Here is a 17,383-nt window from a genome sequence, read left to right on the forward strand (position 1 = left end):
AGGAGGAGGAGAAGGAGGAGGAGGAGAAGGAGGAGGAGAAGGAGAAGGAGGAGGAGGAGAAGGAGGAAAAGAAGGAGGAGGAGAAGGAGGAAAAGGAGGAGGAAAAGGAGGAGGAAAAGGAGGAGGAAAAGGAGGAGGAAAAGGAGGAGGAGAAGGAGGAGAAGATGGAGGATAAGAAAAAGGAGGAGGGGGCGCCTGGGTGGCGCAGTCGGTTAAGCGTCCGACTTCAGCCAGGTCACGATCTCGCGGTCCGTGAGTTCGAGCCCCGCGTCAGGCTCTGGGCTGATGGCTCAGAGCCTGGAGCCTGTTTCCGATTCTGTGTCTCCCTCTCTCTCTGACCCTCCCCCGTTCATGCTCTGTCTCTCTTTGTCCCAAAAATAAAATAAATAAATAAATAAATAAATAAATAAATAAATAAAAAATAAAAAAATAAAATAAAATAAAATAAAAAAGAAAGAGGAGGAGGAGGAGGAGGAGGAGGAGGAGGAGGAGGAGGAGAAGGAGGAGGAGAAGGAGGAGGAGGAGGAGGAGAAGAAGAAGCAGAAGGAGGAGAAGAAGCAGAAGGAGGAGAAGAAGCAGGAGGAGAAGGAGGAGGAGGAGAAGAAGCAGAAGGAGGAGAAGAAGCAGAAGGAGGAGAAGAAGCAGAAGGAGGAGAAGAAGCAGAAGGAGGAGAAGGAGGAGAAGGAGGAGGAGGAGGAGGAGGAGGAGGAGGAGGAAAAGGAGAAGGTAAATAAGGATAAGGAAAGGAGGAGGAGGATGTGAAGGGGAGGAGGAGGAGGATGGAAGGGGGAGGGGAAGAAGATCAGCTCTGATAATTAAGAAGTGATAATGGGATGATCCTTGGTGAAGACTGGGATTCCAAAAGAAACCCAAAGAGACAATTTTTAAAGTCAACAGGGAGCTTTTATAGAAATTATAGATAAACTGGCCTCCAGAACTGAGGTGTTAGGAAATTCTGCTCACTAGAAAATGAATTTCATAAAGCAAGAAAATTACGTACACTGTTGACAGAGAGAAGAGAAGTTGAAGAAGGGTAAGAGAAAGGAAACTAACAATGGAATTTGAGAGCATAGCCCATGGACACAGACTGATTTAAGAAAACCTTAAATGGATGAGTCACAGAGGCTCAACTGGAAGTTGTAGGGGGCGGGGGTGCAACATGGAGCCAAATTAGAAGAGGAACTGCTAAAGAAGCTCACTTGGCTGTGGATGGAGGTTCCCAAAAAAGTAAGCTATTACTTCTAGAGAAAGCATTAAAGAGACTGCTTGAAGTTTGAGCCCTGTGCCAAACTAAGCAAATAAATATAGATAGATAGATAGATAGATAGATAGATTTTTTTTAAGATTTTAAAATTTATTTTTTGTTGGGGGGGGGGGTGAGAGTGCAAGCAGGATAGGGGCAGAGAGAGAGAGAGAGAGGGAGAGAGAGAATCCCAAGCAGGCTCCACGCTGCCAGCACAGAGCCTGATGCGGGGCTCAATCTCACGAACTGTGAGATCATGACCTGAGCTGAAATTGAAAGTCAGATGCTCAACTGACTGGGGCACCCATGTACCCCTATACAGGTTTTTTTTAATCTGTGTATCATCTAATCAATATTAATTGATTGGGAACCTTTTCATTCATCTCCTCTGAATGCTGTCTTGTAGACTAAAACACCTTTCTGTTCAAGGGGCGAATATATGCATACTTCACAGCAGCTGCTTTCAAATTTCACAGGAAAGAAGGGTGATTTTGGAGAAAGATAACCAAAAAAAACCCACAAGACTACTATACATTATTTATGTGTCAGGCACTGTGCTAGACACTTCAGAACCACCAACAAATGTCATTATCACAATAAATAGGTATTATCTTGCTTTAGAGAGGGGACACTTAGCTTAGGTTAAGCAATGGGATCAGAGTTCATACAGGTTGTAAATGGTAGAACCTCAAATTGAACCCAAGTGTGTCTAATTCCAAAACCCACGTCTCATCTTGCAACACTACACAGTGGAGAAAAAACTTGACTTATTCCTTACATTATTGTGGGTGGAATTTAACTGGTGAAATTTCCACACTGAAGTTTCCACAATGGGTTCACACTCCTTCCCAGTGGCCAACCATCATCATGTCATTCCTTCTAATTTACACATATTCAGCACCTTCCTGAGAATAACTGTACTGCCTTGGCTCCTATTCACACATTCGCTTCCATATTTCACTGATGGCCAACAGCAGTTTACACACTAGCCCTCAGAGTGATAAAGTCTGTGGAGAACCTAAACCTATAGAAAATTTGTCCAGGGTCAAGCTGTAACTTCCCATGAGGCATATACTGGTCGAGCATGTAGACTCTGAAGCCACACTGCCTGGGTTATATAACTTTTGTGTGCCTCAGTTTCCCATCTGTGAAGTAGGTATGAAGTTTTCAGGATTAGATGTGTCACTTCAGAGAAAGTACTTAGAACGGTGCCTAGTGCTTAAGTTGATAGCTATTAATAATTATGCATAATTCATTTTTTCCTTTCTCTGAAATGTGTTAAGAATTTCCTAATTAGTTTGATTATTTGTTCCCTTTTACTAGAACACAATCTCTTTTTAAGTAGAAACCACTTCTCACCTCTTCTGTATGTCCTGCAGTGTTTAGCAGAGGGGACTGAGCACAGCAAGCATCCCTCACATCTGAGGAACGAGGTTGTATTTGAGACATTTGCTCTGGAGTCAGGGTTTGGATCATCGCCATCTCTACACATGAAGTTCCTAGCCACACTAAAAGCTTAGCAAAGAAATAATAGGAAAGACTGAGAGGAGGCAACTTGACCTCCCTTGGCTCCCAGACATGGGGAGAGAAGTCAAGAAAATGAAGGCTTGTGAAGTCTCAGTAAAGGATGCACATTTTGCCCACAATCCTCCAGCTCCATTGGTCACATACCCTTTCCTCCACGATAACAAATTTTTTCAAAAGTATATCCTTTAACAACAACAACAACAACAACAAGTTCTGGAGCCAAATAAGCTTGGTAAATACTTCACATGTGATCATTGATGATTAGCAATGTATATTAGCATACTAAAGGATCCCAGCAAATCTTGCAATAAAGAAGTCCGCTTCATTTTGTTTAACCTAGTATTACCAAAATCCATCCTATCATGTAGTTTATTAATATAAGGAACAAACTGTCCTTGGAAAATGACTTTCTACAGCTAAGTGCCGGATGTGCTGTTTAGGGCGAGGGACAGAGAAATCAACATGAACCAGAGGAGTCAAAAGAGAGATGAATTTCTGTACTAGCAAGAAGCTCTGGGTGGAGTGGGTGATTCACAAAGCATCAGATCCCAATTCTGAGGAGCATAACCCTAGTGAAGTGTTCCCTTCATTTATTCTTGAAAATAGAAATCCAGCTCAGTCAGTCAGTCAATCAATCAATCTTTATTAACTGCCAACTGAACCTAACACTTTCCCAGGAACACACTGTATCACAATACATGAAAACCACCAGGCTAAGGAATATTTCTTTCCTTGCTTTTGATTTCTTATGAGTCTGACCTATTCTTTGCATCATTTCTACAAACTAGCTGAAAATTTGACACCCTAGGGGACCTTAAACAGCATGAAAGGGATTGCTAAATAAGCCAATAAGACACTACTTAATAACCTGAGGACTGTGTGGTATTTTAGTTTCATTGCCTGATTTTATGACTTCTGTGAGCTAAAATTAAAATTCCCAAACCCATTATCACTGTAAGAAGCAATCCAAGGTTGTAGCTCATAAGCAAAATAGCTCTTTTCTTCTCCAAGATTTCTTTATCCTTATGGCTGCTCTTTTCCATCAGCAGTAAAGAAAGGGATAAGGTTGAAAATGAAAGAGCTTCATTAATTTCAAATATCAAATTACTGGATGACTTGGGTCTTCAATGGTTTAGTCCTGCTTTTTAATTATTAGTGGTAAGAGAAAAAACACTTTATAATTACCTTTATTCTAAAGTTTCTATAAAAGAATAATGACCAAACGAGGTAATACACATTACTGTATCCTCAGTTCTGCAGTTCTTTATGACTACAGCTTTCAGGGCATGTTATTTCCTGTGGAAATAAAAGGGATTCACTGTCCAGAGAGATTGGGGTGAGGTCGCCATCTAGTGGCTACCATTCAAAACACGCTGGGAATAGCATCGCTGGGCTACTGCGCTCAGCCCAGAGGAGCTAGCAAGGGATATGGGACTGTCACTGCTGCTTTGCAGAATCCTGTTTGAATTAACAGCTCACGAGGACTTCTTGAATAATTAATTCAGGATGGCTGTGGGTTCTAAACCATATATCCATTTTTACATCTCTTTGCTTACATTCATTACATAAAGCTAAGTTACCCTTCAGGCATATAGAATAGTAACCTTACCCCCCACACATACTAAGGTGTCTATGTACATACAATTGGGGGGTTTTGGATACTTATTATGGTTCTGTTTAGCTTCATTTTTGAGGGGAGAGGGGTGAGTGTTTTAGTCTACACTAAAATGTATTCCTCACATCACCCCTAATCAATTCCATTGTATTTTTCCCATAGCATAATACAAATCATTTTTCTTATGATGGTTTGTGAAGTCCAGCAAGCAGCTTGATTTGGTGATATCACAAAAACATGAATTTGGAGCTTGAATTACACAGCTCCTTCTAAATTTCATGTCTTCTTGAATGTAAAAAGACAATAAGAACTCTTATTTTGCAAGGTAGTGGAGAATTACAGAAGATTTAAGGAGCCGATATATGTAAGACAGCTATCTCAGTATCTAATGCCTACTGGGCACTGAATATATGCCTCCTACTCTTCCTCTGTTCATAGACTCTCCTTACATACCTACCTACCTACCTACCTACACACACACACACACACACACACACACACACACACACGCTTTACCTCCACACATGGCTCACTATAATTCCAGACTCCAGAAGTACTGAAACTCATGAATATAAAATTAAATTATAGGACCCCAAATTGTAGGACCTTTAAACAGGAGAGGTCCTTAGCAGTAATAGAATTTCAAGGTTAAAAATGAGGAAATGAGGAAAAAGAGATTTATCATATCTGTCCCAACAGCAAAAAGTATTTTAGTTAAAATGACTGTATGAAACCCCAGGGATCCTGACTCTATCTTGACTATCTTAATCACAGAAGAATCTAGAGATAATTTACACCACTGACTTCATTTGACAAGATTCATAAACAGTAAGTGACTTTTCCAACATCTGGCAGAGAATTAAAGCCAGGGCCCAGATCTCCTGACATGAACAGTGTTCTATAATACCCCATGCTATCCCCCAAGTTTTCTTTTCATATCCTAGTGCACTGCTCTGGAATGATAGAAAGTAGAGATTTATTTGGATACAACACGGAGGATGCCCTCTCTCTTCCAACCTAGACCTCATTAAATTTTACCCATCAAATTATGGCTAACTAGCTACCTTAATTAGCCACTCCTGCTTTCCCCAGCCCAAAATGATAATTTTCGACAACCCACCCATTTTGGAATCTCATTACATATTCTTTGTCTTATTTTCTATTACCTGGGTCCTATCTACTCTACTAATTGGTTCATTATTTGAGGAAACAGATAATCTCTTGTGCTTCCTTCTTTTTTTCTACATCCTTAGCACACTACTGATATGTAACAGGCTCTCAAGAAATACTTATTGCTTATGTGAAGCTTCAAATGTTCCTTTACTTATGTATACATTCATTCATTTATATTTGTCCTCCTAGAATGTAAATTCCAACCAAGTCAAGCACTTGCCTATTTCTTCACCTCCATATTCTTATTGCCTTCTAAAGTAGAACTCAAAACATGGCAGATACTCAATAGCAATTAAATAACATATGTATTTAGCTCCTTCTAAGTATCCCGTAGTGATCTAAGTACATACTTTTACCTATAATGTTCTGAATTTCTGGTTTATTCATCTCCCTCTACTAGAAAGTCAGTTATTGAGAGAAGAAACTGGCACCTGGGAAGGTGATTGATAAGTGATTTTTGAATAAATGAATAATAAAGGATCTACAGAACTGTACATCTACTCTCCAGATACATATTCTATGCCTAAGGATATCTCATCAACATACAGTGACAGTAATGGGTAAATTCTATAATACAGATCAATGAAAAGGGATTATGCAAATATAGAGGAAGACCTCCTTAGCCTTACCTGAGCTTGTCAACAGAGAACATGTCACATGACTTCTGTTAAGCAAAATAAAACATTTTTTTTAAAAAAACCCTTTGCTCACTGAATGACCAAGAGGACTATGAGAGCAAAGACAGACAAATTTCACTACATATAGCTGTACTCACCCTCAGCCACATCATCATCCACAGTTAATTTAAGGCTTTTTCCTCTCCGCACCACCCGAACGGTGTGCCATTCATTGTCATTGAGCTTCTGCCCCGCATACAGGGTCTCAGGTCCTTTGCCTAAGGACGATGGTAAGTGTTAAAGTTAGAATCAATTCTGAAAGTAGTAATTATGGCAAAATACTGTCAAAGCCACACTGGTGCACATGACCCAGTAGCATTCAAGGAATCATGCCCACCCATAGCCCATCTTAGTTTCACTGATCCAAGAGAATGTTCCACTATTGCCCCAAATGCAAAAGTCTCAATTCATATGGACATTGACAAAACAATGAAAGATATAAGTGTCCTCCTCTGTCTACAGATATAAAGTTCTAAAATGCCAATGGTAAGCAAACATTTATAAGAAATGTAGTCAGCTGTCATTTTGTTTCTCAAAGTCTTAGATTTCAGATGAATTTCTTAAAGATACGGGAAACCCATCATGTATTTTTTTTTTAGAACTATTTGGTCACTTAGGCATAATACACCAGTCTGGCTTTTGGAGAGTATTCATCAATTGGATGAGAAAAGAGTTCTGTAATATATATACTCTTAACTTGATTTTGCCATTAACCCACGGTCCTACCAGAATTCAGCAACCATAGAAATCACTACAGTAATCACCACAATAATAATGTTGAGGTCTAAACCCCATGACAAATAATGCTCCTGAAGGGAATGTGAAGTATTCCAGATTTATCTCATTGCTCATCATCCTCCAAAAAGATATAAAAATCTAAGAAATGAAATAATGTAAAATTCCAAAATAGAACCCTTCTAGGTCAAAAAAATATTCAGTAGAAAGTGCCACCAAATAAAGGAATAAACCAAGTTGTCTCTAAAGATCCATGATCAAGATGTTCAAGAGGATGTTCAAGTGCACTCTAAGGAGAATCCGGCTCAACAAGGAATTACAATATTTAGGGACAAAAGCTGTCAAGATGAACACTGAAGCATGAAAAGAATTTGGTTAGTAATGGCAGGGTGGTAGAAATGTCATGTTTTGCTCACCATTGAACTGAGATGTAAATTTAAAAGACAAAGAAGGTTGCATAGAACCAGAGAACTTAGACCAAGTTCGATCTTTCTTTGTGGGTAGCTGAGCCCATGCAGAAAGATGCCATGTAAGTCTTCCTGGATTAGTCAATCACTATGTAGAAAGCCCTATCTTTGGAAATAGCTGGGGGGAAAAAAGACGCAATACGTAACTGGCCAATATGTCTTTATGGATATTATGCATTTGAAATATGTCAGAATACACTTGGATCCAACATATAGGAGGAGCACAGGCCTAGGTGCACAGTAGGTGCTTTAATGAGCACTTATTGAGCAACTGATGTCTACATAGGTATTTATTTCCTTGGAAACCATCAACTAAGGTCAATACATTTTTATCCAAGAAATTTTGAAAGCTTATTATATAGCTTTCACTTTCCCCCCTTTCTCTACTCCAAGACTGAGTTATTATATACTCTTTAGGGAAGGAAATTTAAAAAGTAGTATCACTTGGGTAAATATCTTTTAAACTAGGTACTTTTAAACTGTACCCTTGGAGTTATTAGTGTTGCTATTGAATGCTGGTTATATGAGTAATGATAGCAGTTGAAGTTTGGGGGGATTTTCTTCTTAAAAATAAAGATTTTCAAAGTGAAAAGGTCTCTTTTGATTACAATGTATACAATAAATAATTTGCATTAATTTTTTTTTTCAAAATGCACCTATACCCCAAGTACAATGCAAATTCACAAGAATTCTAAGGATTCAATGAACTGTAAAGTGGACCAAATGTATGTACCCAAAATTGGGTATGATGCCAGGAGATCAATGAATCTTGGGGGGGGGGGTTGGAATTCTATAATAAATCATTTTATGTTCAATCTTAGCTTTTCTTTGTGAGTATTCCTGTCTTAATATTATATAAAGCACATGCATTATAATGGGATTTTTCCTATATGTCACTTCATTGGGTAGCACTGTTTATTATTTCATTAAATTCAGATCTAAGATTGATGTAACAGTCACTTTTACAATAGCAAACTGTGCAGGCACTCAGAGAAAATGGGCTACATCATGTGGGTGCTTTGAAGCAAGAACAGATGTTCTCAGAAGAAACAAATCTGCCTTTGTTTTTTTGTGTGTGTGTCTTTATCCTCTTTATTCTACATGCAAATGCTTCAATAAGAAAGAAGAAAGTAAAGAAAGACGTAGAAAATACTGGCTATGGAGGCAGAACTGTTACAAAGGCAGAGTATTTAAACATCTATAGGTGGCATCCGTTCTTTAAGCAATTCTTGCACATCACTTCATTTTTATGATTGGGAACAAAATAAGAGGGAGAAATACTAACACAAACACAGTCACAGTTTAGCAAAATTGCCACATTAGTGTCATATTAGCCACAGAGATGTAAAACAAGCTTTGCAATTAGCCCAGTGTGTTTAAAATGCCGCTGACATTTTGCAGGTACTTTGAATTTTCTTTTGTCCTTGAAATATCCATTCTAGTCAAGTTCAAACAAAAATATTTAACTGTCCATATGACTCTAAAACTTTAGGATGTGATGGTCTATAACCAAACATGTAAAAAAAAAAAAAAAACAACCTAAAACCTCTCATGCTGTCTCTCACCCCAATAATTCTTGTTACTCTGACAGTAGGAAAAAAATCCATACCCATCTCATTAAAATGGCAGGGAAATGAGTATTATTCAATATTCATTTTCAAGCAATAAATATAGAAATCGTAGTGAGCTTCTGAAAAAAAAATCTCATCTTCCAAAAGTGGAGAGTCAATAGCATTTATCTTTAATCAAGTCAAAAGGTCAATGCATCCTACCAGAGAGAAAGTGATGTTTAAACTCAGCTGGAAATGTAGACAAATAGAGGGGAAGAGCAAATCCAATCTGTAGCCTAAGCATAAAACAGGCCTGGTAAGTGATAGAAGATGCAGACATAAGTCGAAAGTTGAAACATACAAACTGTTAGGTTTTCAAAGAAGGAGACTTTTGTCTAGGGAAAACTTCTCTGGAAGATTCAAGCACAAAGCCGGTGAAGAAGCATCAGGAAAACGGTGTATAAAGTTCTTCCCTTTACAAAAAGGATGGTCCAGATAAGGAGAAGAAACTTTCTTTTTTAAATTGGATTTTTAAAAGGAACTGATGGGAATTTAGTTTTTTAAACATTAAAAAAAATACTCAAAGCCATTACTTTTCCTGCATTGTCCTTTTTCTTTTTTTGTAGCCAGGAGAAAGGTGATCTGTGATTAGACACATATTGGATGTGAGTATTAGATGCATGTTTCCTTCTTTTATAGTTTAAATAGTAAATATTGATCACAAAGGGAAAAATTTTTGATTCCCTTTAGGCTGCTTAGTTCATCCCTGTTTGCTCTAAATACAGAAAACTAATAATTTATCTGACACCTTATAGTTGAATTTCTCAAGTAATGACCCCTGTGACTGGAGTAAAGAAGCAAAATTACAGTTGAAGATTTCTGAGATACAGAGGTCTATAGAAGTGTTCAATTGTTTATTATCATAGGAAAAAGAGCCTTAATGAATCCTTGGGCAATACCACCCAAATTCTCACTCTTGACCTAGTCTCACTGCAAACTCACTTAGCATCATCTCTTTTAATTAAGACATGTTTCACCAAAGATGGTATAATTCTCTAATGGACAGGGATAGAGAATGAGGCGTCACATATGAAAAACACAAATAGAGAATTTTCTTAACCTAGCTACAGTAACCCTGTGGAAGACCTATTTCTTTAAGAAGCCAGAACTAATACTAAAATAAAAGTGAAAAATGAGGAGAAAAGCATTCTTTGAGAGACAAATCATTGCTGATTGCTTGGAGGAAGATGACTTAGATAGATATTAGTAGATTGTTCCCTCTGGGGAGGGGAACAGGGAAAGGGAGTGTGTGGGAAAAATCTGTATTTGGGTATTACTACAGGCACACACCTTCACAAGGTGGACTCTGGATTTTAACTGTTTTGAGCCTATTTAGTTGTTTTCTTTTTATTTCTTGTTGTTGCTTTTTAGTAGACTGTTCATATTACATGAATTTATTATTCCCCCCAGGAGCAACATAACCAGTACAACTACAAGACACCCCGATATACATTAGTTTGTCTATAAATTTCTAAAACCTGCCCAAACCAGGTGGTTTTGCTCATACACAGGGAGGAGAAATTCCTTCCATCTGCCACGAAGGACTATCTCCAAAAGTGGGTAGGTAAGAGTGGAAACTTACTTTGCTTGGGGTAAAGGGGCAGGGATGAAGAGGGCAATATCTGTACGATAATCACTTTGCATTACCTGATTATCTTTCTACTTGTCCAAGAAAGAGAAAGAAACAACAACTTGATTTCTCTTGGAACCATGTTTCACATGAGTCCAAACTGCTACAGTGCATAACAAAATACGAAATTCAGTCCCTCAGAAAGGTGTAGCAAAAGGCACGTGATTATACATTTCAATGGTATGATAAACACTCGAAATGACTGACTGTGTTAGGTTTAAGAACACCAAATATATTTTAAAAGAGAAAACTTACCTTCATTTCCACCAGCACCCTAGGTTGGGCCAGCTGAGCTATGGCAAACTGTTTACTAAGCCTACAGCACCATATATTTTATCAGTCTTCCTCCCCCGAAAAAGAGAGAGAGAGAGGTCAGGCGAGTAAAGGCAAAGGCAAGGAGGGGAGGGTGGCAGAGACATAGGAAGGAAGCATCTTATTTTCTGTCCAAAGCAATTTCAGGTTCTGGTTGTTTTCTTCCAGTTGACAACCCAACAGAGAATAAGAGGTGTTTTGTTTTTATAAACTCATTTTCTTCCCTGAAAGCATTCATTACCTTTGAAAGAAATTTTAAATCATTTACTTATAGAGGCAATTGGGTAAAAAACCTCAAACAGATTCCTCCATTCTCACTGGAGTCCTAGAGTCTCAGAAAGGGCTTCCAATAACGGATATGAACATGGGAGGCTTTCTGGAAAACCTTCTGTTAAGACGACTAACAGTGAGGTATGTGAGAAAGACAAGTGACCCACTTATTCACCCCGAGCACATGTACCCTCCTGGAGACCCTGTTTCTAGTTAAAATCCACTAGAAACACCACCAGTAATTACTGAACCTGAAAGTAAATGGACCATCGAGCCTGCCACATACAACATATTCAACTATGGGCTGACACCCCCTTTCCCTTGGCTCATCCTCTACTCTGCTAATAGAGTACTGTTGCTAACCTCTGATAGTGTATCACAGTGTACCAATTCATACATTCAACTAATGGTACCTGAGCATCAACATGGGATCAGGCACCAGTCCAGTGCCGAGGTTTCAGAGAAAATAAGACAGATAAGGTCTCTGCCTTTACACAGCTTACAGCCTAGTCTGAAGTGAGGGAGGATAAAGGACAATACCCAAACATACGGTAATCATCAGATGTGGTTGAGTTCTATGATGAAAATGAAACAGGAGGATATGACGAAAAGTAATTTGGGTGGAGAGTGGGAATAGAGGGTGGGCTACTTTATAGCAAGTCTCAGAAAGACCTCTCTGAGGTGACTTCTCCACTCTTGCTCTGAGTACCCGGTTGGTTGGAGAGCTCTTAACTGAGGAGGTCAAAGCAAGCTTCTCTCCGGAGGTGCGTCTGAGGCAAATATCCGAGGCAATGGGAACAGCAAGAGCAGAAGCCCAGAACAACCTTGGCATATTAGAGGAACAACAACAACAAACCCCACGGTGGCTGGAGCTTGTGCCCAAAGGAGAGCGTGTGGTGGGAAAGAAGGTGAAGAAGTAAGCAGAGGCCAGATCACAAGAGGACACAAGGACATGGTACAGAGCATGAATTCTGTTCTACATGTATCTGGGAGTCACTGGGAGGTGAGGGGTAAAGGGATCCTATGATTTAAAAATCTTTCTGGTTGCTATGGGTGCACTGGACCCAAAAAGGCCAAGAGCAGAAACAAGGGATCTCAGGGAGGCTGTTAAAGGCAGGAAATGAAGGTGACTTGGACTAAGGAGGTAGGAGTAGAAATGGAGGTGGTGAAGTCTGGGGTGCATTTTGGAGGTGGAGTCAACAGGATTTGAGATCACTTTTGAAGGTGGACTGGGAGCGGGAGAGGAAAAGAGAGGAATCAGTCTGAGAACCTGGGTGGTAGACACACCCTCCGATGAGAAGGCAAAGATTCCAGAAAATGTAAGACATGACTGATCTTACTAGTCAAGACAGCTTGCTTCCGTTACTTGCACTTTTCCTACGAAGCATCAGTTATACTCAGCATCATCCCCTGGACATTTCCTACTGCTCAAAAGTGTGGCTTCAAGTTCACTGCCTGCATGATTTTCTTAGTATGGTGTTAATCTGCACCTTGGGCCACCACTGCCTACTGATGACTCAGGGTTACAGGATTCCTGCTGTCTTTCTTTCCCTTCCTCCCTCCTTCCTTCCTTCCTTGCCTCTCTCCCCTTCTTTCTTTTTTCTTGCATAGTTTCAGTTATGTGCTCTGGCCCATGCCTAAGGACTGCAACAAGGAGTGTGCCTAACATTACAAAGCAAACCCTGGCAGCCTATTCAGTAGGATCTCTAAATTGTGATCACAGTGTAAAATGAACCCACTCATCTCGGCTCGGAGAATGGCATCTCAATTTTGAAATGCAGTGAATCCAGGGCTGATATCTCTCTAAAGGAACAAATGACTCCACAAAAGACGAGAAAGAATCCTGCCCCCAATTTACTGCCAAATCTCTACCTTAAGTCATAAATTTACAGCATTGCTTAGGAGAGGTGAGGTGAGCACAGTCTCAAGATTTCTTGTGATAATCTCTCCCCATGAAGCCACTTTTCAAGAGATTAGGGCAATTTGCTCAGGGATAGGCAGAAAGATGCTTTTGTAGGTATTGATTCTGTTCTTGTTTAAAAAAAAAACTTTCTAAACCATACTAGTATTTTCCCCACTGCTGTCATGATATAATTAATACAAATTAGGCTTCTTTTCATGATTTAAAACATTGTTGTACCTTAGGGCCTTTTCTATATGATCTTATTATTTAGCACTAAAGACACAGATTTTGAAAATGATGTGGACTGAGCGAAAGAAATCCGTACCAAGATATGCACTGCAGCCTATTCCCCTAATATCCTCCTAGTAAATGCCAATTTAAGCCTTTTCCTTGTGAATTGACCCTTTGTAATAAAAAGCAGAATAAAAAATGTCCGATTATGAATTGAAAGGCATAGTTAATTAATCCCAATAATTAATGTTTTGCTGTCAATAGAAATTAAGGAAGGCATAATACATCTTCCACTGCTCCTCTTCCATAGACTTTCTCCACTTATCTACCTCCACCCACCCCTTTCCAGCTAGAAATGTGCACCTTTCCAGGAACTCAGCTACACTTGTACCCTGTAAATCATCACTATGTCCCTGGTATTACATATAATATATGTATATATACATATACATATATGTGTGTGTGTGTGTGTGTGTGTGTGTGTTTTCATTGCCTCCACTTCTGGGCCCTTTGAAGGAGAACATGCTACCTCTAAAATCTCCAACACCTCAGCAGAGTACCTTACACCAAGAAGATACTCAACATATTAGGGGGAAAAAAGCTAGTGGAAGAATAAATATAATTGAATAGATTCCACATCAAACTAGTAAGCAGGATGAGAAAGGGAGAAGAAAGGGAAAAGAAGAGAGTTGTAGACTATATTTCAGCAATAGAATAAACCTGACCAAATTGAGAAGGTATTCAATACAATAATAATATATACAAGTGAATTAATAAAATTGGATGAAAAAATAAAGGACAGTAAAATTATTGAAGGTGCTGGAAGAAAAAGAAGGGGAGTAGAAGATGTTCGCACACTGCTTTGTGGCAGCTGAGTGAATTAGGCGCTAATTCCTAATTCATCTTGGAGCTAAAAGATACCAGGCAGCAGATACAAATAAAGACACTACTTTTCATTTTAAATATATTTTTCCCAGCCAGAAAAAAAACTACAGCTTTCTGAGAAACTGATATGAGAATGAAAGCAACACTGATAAAAAGATGCTAGTTGCTCTGCATTTACAATCTCATTTAGTTTCCCAGTATGAAGCTGATATGGTTTCCCCCAGCTTTGCAAGTAAAGAGGTAGCACAAAGGGCTACAACCTGCCAAGGTCACACAGCCATGGGACACAGCCCCCAGTTGCCCTGCAAAGTCTCTCTGCTGTAGCTGCATTTGTTCTCACAGCTTCATCACATAAGTTATGCCCCTGGGCTGGCCCAGTCTAGAGATCTGAGGATGAACAAGGTGACGCCAGGTAAAGGACACGCAAGAAGTGGCAGAACACAGTGAAATAGAAACAGAAAATCTAATCTTGGGGATGAATGAAAAGTGGGATCTGATTTCACTTTTTATTTTTTTATTTTTTTACTTGCAAGACTAGGGTCAAGCCCTAACCTACTAATAAAGCCAAAAGAAGTTAAAAGTTTATATTAGAGATACAAGTAGAGGATAAATAGGTCATGTTGTGTGCCCCTGCAGCAGGCACTTGTGGTACCCTGCATCATGTCTCCTGGGCCAAGCTCAGACTTTAGCCATGACAGCAGGACAGCTGTAAGCTCACACACAGCCTGACAGTCCCGACCTCAAGCAGAGCCAACTCTTGGGCCTTCTCTAAAGTCAGAGTGTCTTCATTGCCTGCATGCAAGAGACACTAAGAAGTGGGGGAAAGGAGATGGATGCTGTCAAACAATGGGAGGGGAAAAGCTAATGGATTAGTTCACCCAAATCTCCTGTCATTTGAGTGGATAATTCTTGAAGGCATCCATTACAACACTCTCCATCTCCCCCATATCCACTTGACCCACAGCAGAAAACTTGTCTATGGATACCCACACTGGTGTTTCCTTTTTTACTGCTCATCCTCTCTACCCCTTCACTCCCAGTTTTGGGGATCTCTCCTAAATAAACCACCTGACCCAAGTCCTTATCTCAGGCTCTACTTTCAAGGAACTCAGACTAAGACGACACACAGTGCTTGATCATTTCCTCCCTAGTAACTCAAATGTTACAACCCTGTGGAGTAGGAAATATCAATGCTTATGATGAGATGCAAAAACGTTAAGTGACTTTCCCAAGGTCACAGGGTATGAAATCATGAAATTAAATCAAGAATCTAGGCTTCACAGATGGAACTCCACAGACAGAGTTCTCCCCATTAACCTCTAGCTGCCTACAGTCTAGAAATACAAAGAGAACAGAAGACAGTGGTCTGCTATCACCATTAAAGGCAGATGTAGGGACTGTGGTTTCAAATTACCAAATAGTGACCAAACTCTTGAGGTTGTGAGGAAATGCATAGCTCTCTGAGGGCAATCACCAGGCTCTCCGCAATGAGGACCTATGGTCCCATAAGGACCATGGAGGGCTTGTGAGAAGGTAAGAACACCATTACTCTTAATTAGCTTAGCTTTATTCAAGACACAAGCTAAGAGATATGGTCTCCATACCCAAAGTCCCTTCAGGCTCTATGTTTCTAAATAATTACCATATCTCAGAAGAGGGACTTTATTTTAGATATAAAGATACAGTCACTAGGTTTTATAAGTATCCCGAGACAAAGAGCTTTGTGAAACGGCATTTCCATATCAACCCCTATGTGTGCAGGACCTCCTTCCCACACCAGAAAGTACTAACTCTGAGATAAGAATGTAAAAGGAGTGATATTTCCAGCCTGTCTCCTTCCGATGATAATTACAGGGTCTACTGGCTTATGAGATTGATGGCATTAGCTGATCTCCCACTGTGAACACAGCCAGTTGAAATGCAGGATGGTCCTATCACCTGAGTGCACCCTCTTATCCTCTTAACATCTGCTTTGTGCAACTGGAGAATCCAGGAGGCTAGATTAGCAGAACTACCCCTCTATTCTGGCCCTAGTTCACTAAGATGATGATCCTTCCCCCCACCTCTTAAAATAATATGTATGTTACGTTTCAAAATATGAGAAATTATAGCTCTCCATCTCACTAGAAATATCTCTTTATGACACCCACTAAAATAAAACTTGCAAGACAAGCACATAGAGGAAAAAATTAAAACCAGAGCATTAATAAAAATAGATCAAGGGTATTTTGATTCAAATTATTTGTCTCCCTCTAAGTAAGACTTAAATACAAATGGTTCTTCATCCAGCAAGTGTGGTCTTGGGCAAGCATGCGAAGTGGCTAGCTTGGCAAATGTGGCTAATCTCTATAGGCTGTCTTTATAACTTTGTGCAGCGATTTGCATACAGCATGGAAGTGAACTTCAGACTGCTGACTGCTTTATCCATGCACCTTGAATTCCTGATAAAGCTGGGACATCAAGCAGAAGGTAATTGTTCCTACTGATCAGGGTGAAATCACCACCCCACTTCCAGGCTGTATAAAGGAAGAAGAGTTTCTAATTGGCCAGTACCTACTATAAAGGCATTGTGGAAGTTTCTGAGGGTGCAAAGATGAAAAAGACACACTAACTATAACCAAGGAGCTCATAGTCTTCTGAAAGTGTTACACAAGTAAAAACAAATTGTGTGGGAGAAAGGGGTCCACCAGTGTGCACTGGGTACCCTACCAGTGGGTTATCTGGTCTATCAGGAGGTCTGAGTCATTAACTATCCTTCCGCTTCATATTTTCATGCAGGACTACAAAGGTCCTATAAGTCAGGGACCAACATCTTCATGTCTGTGTCCTTCACAACTTCACATAGCACTGTCCTTGGCATGCAAAGTGAATTCTCAATGGTAAAGAGTAAATGAATATGTTTCTTATTCTTCTCATACTTGCATTAGACTCTGCTAATAACAGCAAGTATGTATGTTTTACTTACCAAACAGCAGTCACTGGACACCATTCTGAGTGTTTTTCCTACATTAATTAATTTAATACTCACATCAATCCCATAAGGTTGTCATGATTATATTATTTGTTGACAAAATATGCTCTCCCTTCCTAACAGTCCATTCCTAA

At 39.6% G+C, this 17,383-nt stretch overlaps 1 protein-coding gene across 1 annotated transcript in view; it reads right to left on the reverse strand.

Moving 5' to 3' along the window:
• The window catches only part of NRXN3 (neurexin 3), an 896,926-nt gene that overhangs the window by 453,138 nt on the left and 426,405 nt on the right, over positions 1-17,383 (reverse strand). The window contains exon 8 of the mRNA XM_049614079.1: positions 6,334-6,453. Within this exon, the coding sequence (XP_049470036.1) occupies positions 6,334-6,453 (120 nt within the window). The remainder of the gene's footprint in view (positions 1-6,333; positions 6,454-17,383) is intronic.

Source organism: Panthera uncia (assembly GCF_023721935.1).
Source record: "Panthera uncia isolate 11264 chromosome B3 unlocalized genomic scaffold, Puncia_PCG_1.0 HiC_scaffold_1, whole genome shotgun sequence".
Taxonomy (NCBI): domain Eukaryota; kingdom Metazoa; phylum Chordata; class Mammalia; order Carnivora; family Felidae; genus Panthera; species Panthera uncia.